We start from the raw sequence: 17,215 nt of genomic DNA, 5'->3' as shown, positions 1-17,215 counted from the left end.
TGTTCCCTTTTCTCCACATCCTCTCCAACATGTGTTGTTTGTAAACCTTTTGATGATGGCCATTCTGACTCATTTGAGGTGATACCTCATTGTAGTTTTGAATTGCATTTTTCTAATAATTAGCCATGTTGAGCATCTTTTCGTGTGCCTGTTGGCCATTTGTATGTCTTCTTTGGAGAAATGTCTAGTCAAGTCTTAAGCCATTTTTTGATTGGATTCTTGTTGTTGTTGTTGAGTTGAATGAGTTGTTTGTATATTTTGGATATTAACCCCCTTGTCAGTAGCATCACTTGCAAATATGTCCTCCCGTTCCATAGGTTGTCCTTTTGTTGATGGTTTCCCTTTGCTGAGCAAAATCTTTTAACTTTAATTAGGTCCTATTTGCTTAGTTTTGCTTTTACTTCTTTTTCTTTGGGAGACAGATCTAAGAAAATATTGTTATGATTTATGTCAGAGTATTTCACCTATACCTCAAAAGAATTAGGTTTCATATAAAGTCATCCCTCGATATCCAACAGGGCACCCACAGATCATGTAGGATGGTAGTACATACTGAAAAAAAAAAATGTGCTTGTAAGTTGAATTGTGTAGTTGAAACCCATGTGTTCAAGGATCAACTGTGGTTCATTCTTCCATCTTATCCTGTCCCTTTTTTTCACTGCAGTAACAAACTACCACAAATTGAGCAGCTTAAAACATAAATTCATAATCTCAGTTCTATAGGTCTGAAATCCAACACAAGTCTCACCAGACTAAAATGAAGCCATCAGCCATCCCCAAGGCCTGCCCTGGCTCTTACCTTCAGGTCTGGAGGAGAATCCACATCCACACTCATGCAGGTTGCTGATAAACACCAGTTCCAAAGCAGTTGTACAACCCAAGTTCCCACTTCCCTTGCTGACTCTCTGACTGCTCTTGTGAACCAAGGAGCTGTTCTTGGATCAGTTCCTTCATTCTTGAGAGCCAGAAACAGCACTGAATTCTTCTTATGCCTTTTTTTTCCTGCATTTTCTTTGGTCAAGTCCCTCTCTCACCGACACTTCTGCCTTCTTTAAGGGTCCATCCAAATAATCCAGAATAATCTATCCATCTCAAAGTCCATAACCTTAACACCACCTGTAAAGTCCCTTTTTTGCCAGGTAACATGTTCACAGTTTCTAAGGATACATTAGGTCACGAAGACCTTTTTAGGGGCCACTGTCAGGCCACATCACTCTAGCTAATCATGTCAGCATTTCTTCCTGTATCCATTTAGGAAAGAGAAATGGTTGTGGGAAACAGCAGCAAAAGGTGGCTCTTTTGTTCTAGGAAATTGCCAGAGTCCAGGCCCAGCAGCCAGGGAGTGCACACCCCGTTAGGGAGGGATGGCGTCGGCAACTGCAAACGGAGACAGTCTCTTTGTCCCTTCTTTCTGGGTGCTGAACTGCTCAAATTTTATTGGCATAGATGATTGTTTTATAAGACAGTTTTCAGTTACATCACAATGTTAAAAGTACACCTGAAGGTCAAGTTCTAAAAATTAACTCCCAGGTCATGTTTCCCAAAGGGCTACAGACATAAGGATGTGGCATTCACAAGTCTTGTTTTTAGATTAGTGCTTATCCCCAAAGCGTCATGGCAGGAGGACAGTATGAGAAAACCAACTTCAGTTACCTGTCACCTAAAAGTTTCTAAAATCAAGGGCAACTCTCATAGCTAGGTTTCTTTGACCGTGAACAATGTAAGTCTAACTTTATCTAAGTCTGTATTACATTCCAACTTCTAAAGCTTACAGTATAACCAGTTAGTAAATAAACACTATGTTTTTAATTAAATTGGATTTGAATAGGAGAAGGTCCATCAGGATGAAATTTTTATATCATTGTTGTAATTTTGTTAAATCACAAAGCACCACAGGAGAATAAGAATGTAAAATAAGAATAATAAGCAAATAACAGGAAAGACTGAGGAAAAACTGAATAGGTCACCTGGGGAACAATCCATGTTCTCCAGCAAAATTGTTGTCCTGGGAAAGCCCCAATTCTTCCCCATCAACGTCAACAAGAGAGCCATGTCACCTGAGGCCTGCCCTCGGTTTTTCACCGTACAGGCAGGCTTTTATCCTGACCAGAAGCCCACCTTTGGCTTGTACCATTCAGGTGAGCTCCCTTCCTTGGTTAGGAACCTGTGCCATCAGGCAAGGTCCCTTCCTCGAGTCCCTGCATTTTCTCAGCTCCCCGCAGGAAATACGATCTTATTTTCTAGGCATTCTGGGATTTTAGAACTTGTTTCCAAATCTTGTTATTAAAAGCAGTATGGTTCTGGATCTCAAGCAGTAAAAATAGTTACATTTTAAATTAATAGTATTTAATGGTGAGGATACTGGTTAGTCAGATGAACCTTTTGGAGGCACAAACTCAATCTCGCCTTCACTGGAGCCCAACCCCACCTCACCCACCACATCTCAGTGGGGCTCTGATGTAGCAACATAAGGCTATTTCCTTGTCAATGGCTGGTGTTTAAAACACAGTCCAACTGCCAGTCTCAGGGCAACTGTTGCAACAGACAAATGCCTTAGGTACAAATGTCTGAGGTAACCCAAACTTTCAGCACTTGTTTGGATGACATCTTTTCTTTCTGTCTTAAGTCTGTCCTTAGTTTTTGATGTCTTGGGAGTTTTGTTGTTGTTCTTTTTAATTCAGACAGAATTCTAAGAGGACTAGAAAGGTGACCCACTCCTCTCCCCAAAGGAGACACTGTTAGGTTTCTTGTGAACTCAAATGAGGTTTCTCATGAGTTGCAAGGTTTGTCTATCTGTTTTTTACACAAGCAGATTCATATCACACATTCTGTCTGCAGTATGTTCTTTATACTTATTTCAGAAAACCAGACAAAAAGCATGAATAGTGCCACCATGTCGGCACAACTGTTTTGACTTTTCCATATTCCTATCCAGTTTGTGTTATGAAGTGCTTATTTTTCATGTTGTTGCCACCACAGAGTATAACTCTGTATCCTTTTTTTCCCTTCACATAAGTATTTGCATGTTTGCATAATTTAGCCTCATTTTTAATAGAGGTAATGAAAGGGTTATTTGCTTCATTTCTTCTTTATTAACAGCCATTAAAATATGAAGTACAAAAAGGGAATAAGTAGGTGATACTGAGATAAAAAGCAGGTGCTGAATAACATGGCAGGTTTCTCTCCAACAACTGCTAGTCCTCATCCCCAATGCCTCCTGCTCCTAAAGACAAATTCCAGCAGTAGATCCCTGCTGCTTTTTGCCAAGAGAAGCTGAAGTGGCTTCAGGTCCCCACTGGATGTTAGCAACAGACTGGGGGCTCTCGGGAGACAGTCGGACTATTTCCAGTAGGATATGAAAGACAATAAAAAGCAATGTATATACAGGTCGAAGTTTCCTTTGACACAGTATGTAGTATTTTACAAATTAAATATCTGGAATGCATGGGAAATCACACTGATCCACTCATCAAAGCATGGCAAAGTCACAGAAAATGCATCTAGCTAGACCCTAAGGAAGGGTGTCCTGCTGTTAGGTTATTTTTTCGCATGATTTTCTTTAGCAGAAGAATATGTGTACTGGCATTTCCAGTTCATTTTTCAACCATCGCATGGCACACAGCACCTCCAAAATGCAGCCTTCTACGAAGAGAAGTTGCATCCCCACAGCCTTCACAACTTAAAATGAATTTCTGGATCAGAGTGTCAGCCTCATCTGTTTTTGTTTAACAGAAAGTGGGAAATAGAAGAAAGTGACAGATAGCCCCGCTTTTCAGCAGAGAAAAGGTCTGCCTGTATAGTAGCTTGGAAGTCTCAACCTGCCTGTAGCTTCTCTGGAGCTGGGGTCTAGCTTGGCCACTGAGTCACCAGCACAGGAGGGCCTGCTTTGGAAAAGATCCTCTTCACAGAGGAGCTGATGGCCACACTCAAGCCAATCATAATGCAAAAAGTCACCACTTTGTAAAACTGTTCTGTAAATTCATGTCCTTGATCAATGTCTTAACGTGGTGACCCTAAGCCCCAAAGGTAGTATCTTGAAGACGCTAAAAAATAGCCAGCCTTGGCTGATGTCACATACAGGCAAACCTCAGAGATACTACAAGTTCACTTCAAGACCACTGCAATAAAGCAAGTCGCACAAATGTGCTCGTTTCCCAGTGCAGGTAAAAGTTATGTTTATACTACCTTGTCTATTTAAAGTGTGCAATAGCATTACACATATATATGTATATACCTTAAAATACTTCATTGCTAAAAAATGCTAATTATCATCTGAGTCTTCAGCATGTTGTAATCTTTTTGCAGTAGTAACACTGAATATCACAGGTCCCCATAACAAATATAGTAATGATTAAAAAGTTTGAAATATTGTGAGAATTACCAAAACATGATAGAGACCCAAAGTGAGCAAATGCTATTGGAAAAATGGTGCCAATAGACTTGCTCGACCATAGGGTTGCCACCGACTTTCAATCTGTTAAAAAAAAACACTATCGGTGAGGCACAATAAAACAAGGTGTGCCTGTACCTGTAATCCACATACATTGCTATTAATGTGCTCTTCCTAGAGCACAGAGTCCATTCAGGCTTATGTAAAGAATCAGTGGGAGAACTGCAGGGTCCTTGCTTGCAGTAGCTTGCACAGATGACTGCAGCATTTCCAGGTTAATGTCAGCTAAGGCGAACAGATGCTGCACGATCTCAAGGGTCTCCGCGTCTTTCAAAGGAGCCAGCATTGGGTCTTCAAGATCCGACATGCCTTCATCAGACAGAGCATAGAGCTGAAAAGACACGTTGAGGCAGAACGTTACAGAAAATAACAATGTTGGATAGTAATATTAGCACTTCTCACAGTTGTGAAAAAGAAATTAAGCTGTGGTTTAAATTGCCCACACGGAGCAGGGAAAACCCTTAAGATGTAACCCGATTTATTTGGCCTGACTTTATCCATTTTGCCTGGAGTCCTCTACCTTCTACTGGATCCATTGACTGCAGCAGATTAGGAAGTTTCGAATGCACCTTTCTCACGAGTCAGTATGAAAGGTTTGGTTTTTTATTTTTATTCAACTATGAGACTCTCTCGTATGTCTACATGAACTCCTCAAAGGTAGGTGCCGTGATTTACTTAGCTATGCTTCCTGCCTCCCACTCTTGCTTCAGCCTGTGAAATTCTCGCCCCAGAGTTCCAGGGCGCTTTCCTTCTCATCTTAGTGGTCAGCTGAAACACCTCATCCTCCCCTTTCCACTGGCCCACCCGCTACCCCCACATCCTGGCCACTATTACATTATTTTATTGTCTTCATATGCTTATGGAATCTGAAATTATCTTCTCGATATTCACTGTTCGAGTCTGTTTATTAAAACCCAAGCTGCCCAGGAGAGCAAAGACCTGGCCTGTCATCCTCACTTTGTACCCTGCCTGGACCACAGCCCCTCAACACACTGAATGTCCTTCAGAGAGGTTCGTTTGAACACTGCTCTAATTGCAACTGCTCAGAACATTTGAAACTTCGCTTTTAGGATCTGAGCAGCACCTCTGACACATTTGTTTTGAATCTTCAGTAATTACAAATTTGCCAGTAGATTTGATTTTTAAAAAGGCACTCAGAACCAGATCAGATTACTGATGTAAATAGTCAAATTTAAAATGAATAATGAAGCCTTATAAAATACGCGTGAATTTTAACTGAATATGAAGAGAATCTGAAAGAATTGCAGAAATGTTCCGAGCAATGGTAACCTTACTCAAATAACACGCAGCTTGTCGCAAGGGCTGAAGGGCAGCACTCATTTGCATATAAAAGCACCTGTGGGTCTGTGATCAAGATCAGCCTTACCAGTCTATACCTTGTAGATTCACCCAATGCAACTCACAGGGTGTAACCACGGGCTGCATGTCACCATGTGGCCCAAAGGGTAAACTGTAGATATGCTTTAGGGAATGGATTTGGCCAGCTCTTTAAAACACAAGTGCCACATCCTGGTGATTTAAGAATGAGCAACATGGGTACAGGCTGAAGCCTGCCAAGAGCACAGCAGGCTTGTCCTGGGTCTGGTAGAGAAGGGCTGAGTAGCATACTGCTTCCTTCTCTGAACAGCTGCCAACCCCAAGTGCGCAGAGGCACTTCTAGACATGAGAGAGACTAAGGTGCCCCAAGGAGCAGGGTGGGGGTAGGGGGGTTAACATTTTCTCCTGGTGATGCTCGGCTACCTTCTCCCCGGTTCTTTCACCAGTCTGCAAATGCGTTAGGGTAGCTTTCAAAAGCCCTTCAGAAAGTCTCTCAAAGTTACTCTGGCTACCAGACAAGACAAGACAGGAATGCAGGTAATTTCTGTACCCTGGTCTAAGTAAATCTCTGTAAGAAACATATGACATCCCAAAATTCCTTCAGGAGGCAGGAGCCTCACTGTCCTAAGACATGGTGTTAGGACGTCTAAGGGAGAGTATGTGAAGACACTTAGGAAGGTCTTTAAAGAAAAATTATTTCTTTGTTTATGTGGAGCAGCCCCTACAGTTGGTAGCTTTGCACCAAAGTAGAGTACCAGCCGTGCTGGAACTCCAAGTGCATTCTAGTGGCTCCTCTGAGACCCTCAACAGAGCAGAACTTGGAAACAACACAAAGATCAACTGCTAGAGCTGACCTGCAAGGAAGATGACAACTAAACGTGAGTTGGTTGGGCGAGGGAGTTAGCTAGTATGGGCTTTGCCGTATTTTCTTTTTTTATATACTTCCTGGATGCAGTTGATGACCTTGTAAAATGGGAAGGACTGATTTGAAAAATGCTAAACACCCAGTTTCTGCAAAAGGCCAAGGGGCTATGACAGCAGAGCTACTGTTGTACTCATCTTTGTGGAAAATTAGATAATTATACATATTGTTTCCATAACCAAAAGATGTCACTAGCCTGGCCACCACATAGTCACATCCTGGCTCGTTTTTAAGTAGTTCAGATTTTGTGGTCAAAGTGCAGGAACGTGGCATCCCTCTGGGCAGGTGGAATCTGTTTTCAGTTGTGAACAAACATTGGCTCCTTGGAACGAGGCCTTGCTGCCCTCTTTGGATGTCTTGGCTACACAAAGGCACTAACCATAGTGCTCAAATTTCCCAGAGTGGATGCATTAGAAACCTATCTAGGCAGTCTACCCCCAATACCTGCTTCCCGGACCTGGAAGCAGAGCTCAGAGTTTTGGTCCTTTGTGTCACATAGCGTGCTGGCCCCAGTCCTTCACAGCCAGGTCTGCCCTGCTCCTCTGCCCCAAACGATGAGCAAAATCTGCAGAAACTAGATTCAAGTGGCTGCCCCAACCTATTGAGGGTTCCTTCAATTAATGACCCAATTTACAATTTAAAAAGGAAAAGCTTAACCTTGACTCTTGGGGCGAAACTCATCCTTACCTAATTGTTGCTCTTGCCATGACTTTTCCTGAGGGCACAAAGCTAACGCTACTCCTAAGAATGAAATGTCTCGCTGAGACAACTCCGTCCTCTTGAGTACGTCCCTGTGAATTTGAGGCAGCTCTGAACCAAACTGGTCCAGCCACAGAATCCCTGCTGCAAATAATGTGGTATCAGGCCTAGTCCCTGCCACATGGCACCAAGGCTTTGGCCAGAATCCTCTCCAAAAAAATGCAAAAGCCGTGAGATGTGGAGTCTAAAAACAAGGCTGAAGTCCCAGCCCTGCTAGCAAGTTCTTCAAATAACACCTTTCCTCTGAGCCTCAGTCTTCCTATGGAGTGGGATGTGTGACATGGGCAGAGTATTTTTTAAAAAAGTGGTTAATAATGATATATGTTTAACCTGTTTTGAAGGGCTGTGGTGGATGAGAAAGTCTAGTGAGTTTATCAGCTGTTAGGTGTCCCTCTCCTACTGGCTTCCCTGTTCCTGCCCATCCTAGGTCCCATCTGGGAGGTTCCTTACCAGGTGGCACAGTGTAGGAATAATCTGGAGCTTACAGCAAGTGCCCAGCAGAACTGCTGCATTATCTGGCATTTCTGCAGGAGGAAAAAAAAAATCAGTCATTGTCCCAAAAAAAGCATCCATGGAAACAGCAACCCCTGGACTGTACCTAATTTATATATATCCTCTGCCAGCCAGGCGGAGGATATGCTCAGTAGTTGTAGAATGAATGAATGGGGCTAAACAAATAGCAAAGGCTTTTTAGAAAATAGATGTAGGGACTAGGTAACCAGCTCTGTGTTCACCGGAGAAGGTTCCTCAACATTCAATTTGCCCATCAGGAAGAACATACAGACTCAGGGAAAAGTAAAAAAAATCTGGGATCTGGTGACAAAAGAGCTGTATTTGAGCCCCACTATATATTTGGGAAGTGACTTTGGGTACACCTCTCTAAAATGTTTCCTTGTTTGGTTGCTATAGGCTTGGGGGCTTTTTGTTTTATTTATTTTTTTGCCTATGTCAGAGAACTGAATAAACTAGAAGGGGTTATACCTAGGTCACTAGTCATTTGGGAGAGAAAAATGTAATGTGACCTGATCAAGGGGTGGCACAGTAGACCACCTGAGCCCAGGACTGCAGGGCCCCCTAGCCTCCTGCTAGCTCAACATACGGCACCAGTGGGAGAGGGAGTTGGTGCAGAGCTGTGTGAGGCTGGGGGCTACACCAGAAGGGTCCTGCCAAGCCCCAGGAAAGGAAATCTAGATCATTGTCATTCAAAACCAGTTTTAAATATCTCCCAGGGTAAAACAGATGCAGTTGCTAAAAAGACCCAGTCCTCTGGGATACAGCCTTTAAGCTGAGAAGGCAAAAGAAAAAAAGTCACCTGTTCAATCATCTGGCCCAGGGAACATTTATGAACTCCCTCCATCTCCTGCATTCATTAGCAGGCTTATTTATAAACAGCAATGTGTTGCTGAGGCTGTGACCCAGCAGAGTGCAGTGAAACATGCCCCATGCCCAAGAGAGGAAGGCTGCTAGGAGGATGGGGTAGCCCTGAGGGGTGATCTGCCTAAAAACATCTTAAATTGCATTCCAGTGTTGTACGTGCATTTGCCCACAGAGTCTCCAGGAGGCCCTGATCCTAAATCAGGAGGATGAAGAGGGTAAATATATGTTGCCTTGTGGGAAGATCACAGGGCTGGGAAGGGCAGGGGCAAAGTCACCTGGGACAGGATGTCCTGGCTGAGCTACTGTCACAAGTCCTCTCACCTGTTCATGCTCCCCTTCCCTCACTTTGCAGGTGGCCCCTGAGTCCCATGTAATCATCACCGTTATCCCTTATTCTTGGAAATGCTTTAGTTCCGCGTTGCTCAGTGGTCACTCACTGTCTTGAGCACGGTGCTGGGGACACGGGGATGAAAGAACAGCATCTGCTCTGAGGAGCCGACCCCCTAATTTTAATTCCCTCGAGGGTGGGTTGATGATTTTCTCCCACCTCAGCACCAAGCAGTGCCGACAACACAGGTAGAGACTTCTTTAATGTTTCTTGAATTGAAATGGTGTCTTTTGATCTCTCCTAACTCTGTTTTACAAATGAGACATGGAGAGTTCACTTAAGGTCACAAAACGCTCGAGGACGTGTCCCAGGAGACAGGCCAGATGCTGAGACTGAAGTGCCTCAAACAGGTTAAGCAGGAGGAAGCCGCTTCAAGATGATAACATAGGAAGATCGGGAACTCCCCTCCTCCCGTGGACAAACTGAATCTGCATCTCCATGTGGAGCAGTTTCCTCTGAAAAAACCCAAAACCCCCTGGGTGACTCCTACACATCAGACGAATGAGGAAAACCCACATCGAAACAGGTAGGATCTCTCTCTAAATCCCACCCCTGGCACAGCGGCCCACAACCCGCAGGCAACGTCAAAGCCCAAGCTTCTTCCCGTGAAGAGTTGAAACCCCACCTCAGGCATCCCAACTTTTAAAGACCTGCACCAAACAGATAAGCCCCCCTAAACCTCTGGCTTTAACAACCAATGGGGCTGGCTGGCGTCCATGAGGCCCACAAGCCTGTAGCAAATGGATAACTTGCTCAAAGGACTCACATGTGGACTCAACCCAGCCTAGGGTCCCGCGCAGAGGCAGCCATTTGAAAAGCATCCCACTCTGTGAGAGAGGGCTTAGCTGTTAAAGAGCGTCAGCCTGAGGGGCAGGCATCGAATTTAACACATGTCTAGGGACCTGCTGGTATTCTCTTTGGGGACAGAGGCCATCAGATGCCATCTTTGCACCCTCCCTCTACCATACTCCAGAGCACAGCTATTACACATGTCTGATGCCCTGGGTTTTATAGCTGCCACCCAGGCAATACGCCTCGTTCGCGTGGCTCTCTCAGCCAGCAGAACTTGTGTTCCAGGATCACTCAGGACTCAATGACAGTCATACCATTGTGGCCAGCTGCCTCCCCCAAGGCACTGTCAGACAGCAGACGGAAACACACCCCCGGCCTTCCGGTGAAAGACTATTTGCTTGGCCTGAGGAGCGAGCGTCTTTCTTTCTGGTTTGACACACACCTAGCGCCTGCTCTCAGGGAACAGAGGCCGATGGATGCCACCTTTGTGCTCTCCACCTCGATGCAGGCCACCGGGATCTCCTGGAAAACAGTCTGTACAATCATCTGGCTTGTGCGACTGTCACCCGGATGACAGTTCTAGGTCACCTAGCTGTGGCGGCTAGCAGGATCTGCACTTATGGCCTGTATGTATTTAGACACCGGAAACGTTGCTGCTGGAGGGTCTGGCTTCTTTCAGTCTGAATCTAGGTGCTGACTGAGATCCTCTTCAGGGCACTGACAAGCCCCCAACTACTGGGGCCACCAAAAATAAGTGAAATAGACGATTTGGACCCTCACAAAGGCTTGAGAGACAACCAACCGAGAGCTGCAGCCACGGTGAGGAGCGAGGGCATCTCTTACACGAAGCCACGCCCTCAGGACTGAGAGCAGTAACGGTTTTGTCGGAAACAAACGCATGGAAACAAACAGTCCAGAAAAATGAAAAACCAGAAGAATATGTTCCAGACAGTCGAACAAGATAAAAACTCAGAAAAAGTGCTTAATGAATAGAAAAGGATACAAGGGACAAAGAGTCCAGAATGTGATCATCAAGATGCTTGCCAGCCGTGGAAGAATGGAGGACAAAAGTGACAACGTCAAAGCAGAAACCGGAAATATAAGCGCCAAATGGAAGTCACAGAGATGAAGAATACATGAACTGGACAGAAGCAGACATTAGAGGGGCTCGACGAGAGGAGGCGGAAGAAAAGGTCACTGAACTCAGAGGGCAATGAAATGCACCCCGTCAGAGCCGCAGAAAGAAAAGGGGAAGGGGGAATATAGCTGAAGGAACCAAGGTTACGGCCTCAAGCAGCCCAATATTCACAGTATAGGGGTCCCAGAAGGAGAAGACAAAAAGGGGCTGAAAACTTCCATAAACTGGAGAAGGAAACATATCCATGAGACCCAGAATGGAGTTCCAAATAAGAGGAACCTAGAGAGAGCCACATCACAACGCATTAAAACATCAAAAATTAAAGACAAGCCTAGAATCTTAAAAGCAGCAAATCTTACATACAAGGGAATCCCCTCATATCAGCAGATTTTTTTTTCAGCAGAAACTTTGCAGGCCTGAAAGAGGTGTTATGATATATTTTAAATGTTGAAAGAAAAAAAAAAAAAAAAAGCCTGCAACCAAGAATACTCTGCCTGGCAAAGTTTTCATTCAGAATTGAAGGAGAAAGTTTTCCAGACAAGCAAAAGCTGAACGAATTCATTACCATTAGACCAGCCTTACAAGAAATGTTAAAGGAACTTGTTTAAGCTGAAATGAAAGGGTGATAATTAGTAACAGGAAAACATAAACCTCACTGATAAAGGTAAATATACATATAACATTCTATATTAAGTTGATACGTAATCCTCACGAAAATCTCAAAGCAAAACCTATAGTATATACATAACAAAATAAAGAGAAAGGAATCTAAGCATACCACTGCAGAAAATTATCAAATCACAAAAGGAAGAGAGTAAGAAAGAAACAAGAACTACCAAAGAGCCACGAAGGGGCAATAAGTACATATCAGCAATCACTTTAAATGTACATGAACCAAATTCTATCAAAACACAGGGTGGCTAAATGGATTTTAAAAAAAAGGACAAGACCCATTACACTGCCTACAGGTCTCATTTCAAATGTAGGGATATACACAGACTGAAAATGAAGGGATGGAAAAAGATATTCCATCCAAGTGGAAACCAAAAAAGAAAAAAAAAAAAAAACTGAAGTTACACTGCTATATTTATATCAGCCTAAACTTTAAAATAAAGACTGTAGTAAGAGACAAAGAAGGCTATTATATAATGGTACAGGGCTCAATCCAACAGGAGGATATAATAACACTTTAAAATACTTATACACCCAACATAGGAGCACCTAAGTATATAAAGGAAATATTAACTGTCCTAAAAAGAGAAATAGATAGCAATTAAATAATTGTAGGGGACTTTAATACCCCATTTTCATCAACAGATCATCCACACAGAAAACCAATACGAAAATAGAGGCCGTAAATGAGGCATTAGAGGAAATAGATTGATATACAGACTACTCCATCCAAAAGCTGCAGAATATACATTCTTCTCAAGTGCACATGGAACATTCTCCAAGATTGGTCATATTTTAGGCCACAAAATAAGCATTAATTAAGAAGATTGAAACAATATCAAGCATCTTTTCTGACCATAATGGTGCAAAACTATAAATCAATTACAGGAAGAAAACTAGAAAAGTCAAATTATATGGAGATTAAACAACATGCTACTGAATAAGACGTCGAAGAAGAAATCAATAGAAAAAAATCAAAAATACCCTTAGACAAATGAAAATGGAAATACAACATTCAAGATTTATGGGATGTAGCAAAGGAACTGAAACCTAAAATTGGAAGGAAATCACAAAGAGCAGTGTGGAAATAAATGAAATACAGACTAGTAGATAAAAGGAAAACAAACAATGAAACTAAGAGCTTTTGAAAGATAAAGAAAATTAATAAATCTTTAACTAGACCAGAAGAAAAAGAGGACTCAAAATCAGGAATGAAAATGAAAGCAATGTTACAACTGATATCCCAGAAATGCAAAGGACCATAAAAGACTACTATGAATAAGTATATGCCAAAATATTTAACTACCTAGGAAAAATGAATAAATTCCTAGAAACATACAATGTAAGACTGAGACTGAAACATATAAGACTGAATCAGAAAGAAATAGAAAATCTGAAAAGACTGATTACTGCAAAATAGATTGAATCAAAGTAGATGGAATCAGTAATCAATAATCCCACCAAAGAAAAGTCAAGGACCAAGTGACTTCACTAGTGAATTCTACAAACGTTTAAAAAGATTTCCAACCCTTCTCCTTCCAAACTCATTTTATGAGGCCAGCATCACCCTGATACCAAAATCAAACAAGGAAAAGAAAGAAAATTACAGACCAACATCCCTGATGAACACAGACACAAAAATTCTCCACAAAATATTAGCAAAACCAAATTCAACAATACATTAAAAGGATCAGATGCAAAAATTCTCCACAAAATATTAGCAAAACCAGATTCCACAATACATTAAAAGGATCATACACCGTGAACAAACTGGATTTATTCCAGTGATGGCAATGACAGTTCAACATCTGCAAATCAATGTGATGATACCATACTAACAATGAAGGATAAAAACAATATGACCATCTCAAATGACACGAAAAAGGCATTTGACAAAACATCCACTTAGCATAAAAACTCTCCAACAAAGTGGGTAGAGAAGGAACACATGTCAGCGTAATAAAGCCCATCGCTAACATCTTACTCAATGGTGAAAAGTTGAGAGCTTGTCCTCTAGGATCAGAAACAAGACAAAGAAGGACATTTTAACCACTTTTAAAGTGGAAGTGGTTTATTGGACGTCCTGGCCAGAGCCAGTGGGCAAGAAAGGGAAATAAAAGGCATGCGAATTGGAAATAAGATGCCCTTATTTGCACATAATATGACTTTATATATAGAAAACGCTGTCAAAAAACCCTTAGAACTAATAAAGTCAATAAAATTGCAGGATCAAAATTGATATATAAAAATCTGTTGCATTTCTATATACTAGTAACAAATTATCAGAAAGAAATTAAGACAACCTCATTTACAATTGCACCAAAATTCCAATAGCGCGTTTTAACAGAAATAGAACAAACAATTACAAAATTTGTTTAGCTTCATAAAAGATCCTTGAAAGCCAAAGCAATCTTGACCAAGAGGTACAAGGCTAGAGGTATCATGTGCCCTGATTTCAAACTATATTAGAAAGCCTTAGCAATCAACCGTGGTACTGACAGAGAAACAGACACATAGAGCAATAAACAGAACAGAGTCCAAAAATAAACCCATGCTACATGGTCAAGAATATACAATGGAGAAAGGACAAAGGACAGTCTCCTCAACAAACGGTGTTGGGAAAACTGGACAATTACAAGCAAAAGCATGAAACTGGACCACTATCGTATACCATACACAAAAACGATCTTGAAATGGAGCAAAGATTTAAACATAAGGCCTGAAACCATAAAACTAGAAGAAAACATAGGCTGGCAGTAAGCACCCTGACATCGATCTCGGCAGTGATTTTTTTTGGATTTCACGGAAAAAGCAAAAATAAATAAATGACACTATAAATCAACTGTAATTAAAAACTTTTTAAATAAATGACTATATAGCAAACTAAAAAAATCTTCTGTACAGCAAAGTAAATCATGAACAAAATGAAACAGCAAACTACTAATGGAAAAAAAATTGCAAATCATGTGTGATAAGGGGTTAATAGCCAGAATATATTAACTCATACAACTCAATAGCAAAAAAAAAAAATCCAGCTTTAAAATGGGCAAGGGATCTGAATAGACAGTTCTGCAAAGACGGCATACAAATGGCCAATAGATATATGCAAAGGTACTCAGCATCAGTCATCAGAGAATTCAAATCAAAACCACAATGAGCCAGCACCTCACACCTGTTAGAATGGCTATTATCAAGAAAGGAAAGAAATAAGTGTTGACAAGGATGTGAAAAAAGGGAACCCTTGTATACTGTTGGTAGGAATGTCAACTGGTGCAGTCACTATGGAAAACAGTATGGAAGTTACTCAAAAAATTAAAAATAGAACTACCATGCAATCCAGCAGTTCTACTCCTGGGTATTTATTCAAAGAAAACAAAAACACTGATTTGAAAAAAATGTATGCATCCCGCTGTTCCTTGGGGCATTACGTACAAAAGCAAACTAACTGTCCAATGGATGAATGGCTGAAGAAAATGTACACATACTCACCGCACCCTGGAATGTTATTCAGCAGTGAAAAAGGAAATCTTGCCATTTGCGACAACGTGAAAGGACCCTGAGGGCATGAGGCTAGGTGAAGTAAGTCAAACAGAGAAACAAAACATGATCTCACATGTGGAGTCTTAAAAAAAAAAAAAGTAAGCTCATAGGTAGAACAGATGAGGAGGATGTGGAGGGACAGGTGACACGAGTGAAGATGGTTAAAAAAGCACTAACTTCCAGCTATAAAATGAACAAGTCCCAGGTAGGTCATGTGCCAGACAGTGACTACAGTTAACGATACTGTATTATATATTTGAAAGATGCTAAGAGTAAATCTTTTTTCTTGCGATGAAAACTTAATTATGTATGGGGATGCATGTTAATAAGACATATGTACAAATATCAACTCATGATACTGTACACCTGAAACTGTTACATCTCAATTGTATTTCAATTTTTTAAAAAACACGCTAAAGAAAAAAACTAGTGTTATTATTTAGAATGCTGGAAATAGGCCTCCAAAATAGGCCATTTTCTGTTCCAGCACTTTTTTCAGATTCTAAAGAGAAAAGACTGTTGTCATAGGAGGAAAAGATCAACTCAGAAGGGCCAAGGATAAACAAGCGTGTTAATGAAACAGCTTACACCAATCTGATCTCTGCAGTGACTGACCTGTAAATGAGACCTCAGTCCAGAGAGAAGCAAAAGAGCACTCATTGTTGGTTGAGGCATCAGCTGCATATACTTTCAGCTGTACTTAAAGATATCACTATCCCTGGGCTTCCAGCTCAGATACTGCTAGTAAGTGTTATGGTACGTGTCAACTCCGAGTGGCTGCCTGTGGGCAAGGTTGCAGAGAACGGGAGGTTGTGTCCAGGCTCAAGGAAGAGGAAACTGTGCTGCATTCACAGTGTTGGCCAGGTGTTACCTATTTGATATCACTGATCCAGCCTACTGATAGAACTATTTCAGTAAGTAAGAGGGGTATGAATGGAAACAACCTAAATGCCCACTGACAGATGAGTGGATAAAGACGATGTGGTGGGGGGAGGCGCTGGCGGTTTGGGATGGAAATGCTATAAAATTTGGTTGTGAAGATCACTGTACACCTATACGTGTAATAAAATTCTTTGAATAATAAAAAAGATAGTAGGGTAGGTGAAGAAAAGGCTTCTCACAAGCTAGAAAACTCTGGCCGGTAGATTAGCTTCAGATAGAATGCCTATAGCTAGGCGTTCTAATATCCGGATTAACACCGGGGGAAGGTCTCTGGTGAGGTTCCACAGGGCTCTGTCTTATGTCTGCCCCGGTTAAAACTTTTACCCTGGACTCAGAGCAAGACAGAGAGCAAACATTCACTGGCATCTGCCCCTGGGAGAGGCATCCGCTCTGATCAATTCTTTTACAACTGAAGGTTGCCGGGCCTTGGTTCCTGCCCCCTGACTCAACTCCCTAACATCGCCCTGCAGGGAAGGCGTGGGGACTGAGAGACAGGGCTGGCTGGCCAGGTCTCGCCTTGCCGCAAGGGCAGGGAAAGCTCAGCATCCCCATGCAGCATGACCACCTTCTGGTATCACAGACTCTCTGGCGCGGTGAGCGTGGGATGGAGGTGGTGGAGCGGCAGCAGGGCGGGGTCCACTGCTCATAATCACGGGAGGACCATTTCAGGCCGGGTGTGGAGGCTGTGCAGCTGCTGGGCCCAGGCTCCTTAGTGGCCACAGTGCTGCACTCAGGGTGGGGCCATGCGTTTCCAAAGAGGAACAAGAGGGTCAGAAGGACCAAAACACAGAGGAGAAAGCAGTTGCCAAATGCAAGTCACAGCCTCTCAGCACTGCCAGGAATCAAGGGGGATCACCAGCCGTGTGTCTGGGGAAGTGCTTTGCTGTGTTGGGGAGG

General features: G+C 42.3%; 1 protein-coding gene across 3 annotated transcripts in view; it reads right to left on the bottom strand.

The window, feature by feature from the left end:
• Window positions 1-2,826: 2,826 nt before the first annotated feature.
• Window positions 2,827-17,215, bottom strand: part of GSDME (gasdermin E) — a 59,781-nt gene continuing 45,392 nt past the window's right edge. For all 3 annotated transcript variants that reach the window (XM_047763516.1, XM_047763515.1, XM_047763517.1), the window contains exons 9-10: window positions 7,920-7,993; window positions 2,827-4,781 (exon numbers count right to left, since the gene is read on the bottom strand). In XM_047763516.1, the coding sequence (XP_047619472.1) occupies window positions 4,551-4,781; window positions 7,920-7,993 (305 nt within the window). In that variant the 3' untranslated portion in view covers window positions 2,827-4,550. The remainder of the gene's footprint in view (window positions 4,782-7,919; window positions 7,994-17,215) is intronic.

Source organism: Phacochoerus africanus, chromosome 16, assembly GCF_016906955.1.
Source record: "Phacochoerus africanus isolate WHEZ1 chromosome 16, ROS_Pafr_v1, whole genome shotgun sequence".
NCBI classification, from domain to species: Eukaryota; Metazoa; Chordata; class Mammalia; order Artiodactyla; family Suidae; genus Phacochoerus; species Phacochoerus africanus.
This window is presented reverse-complemented; position numbering and strand designations above follow the sequence as displayed.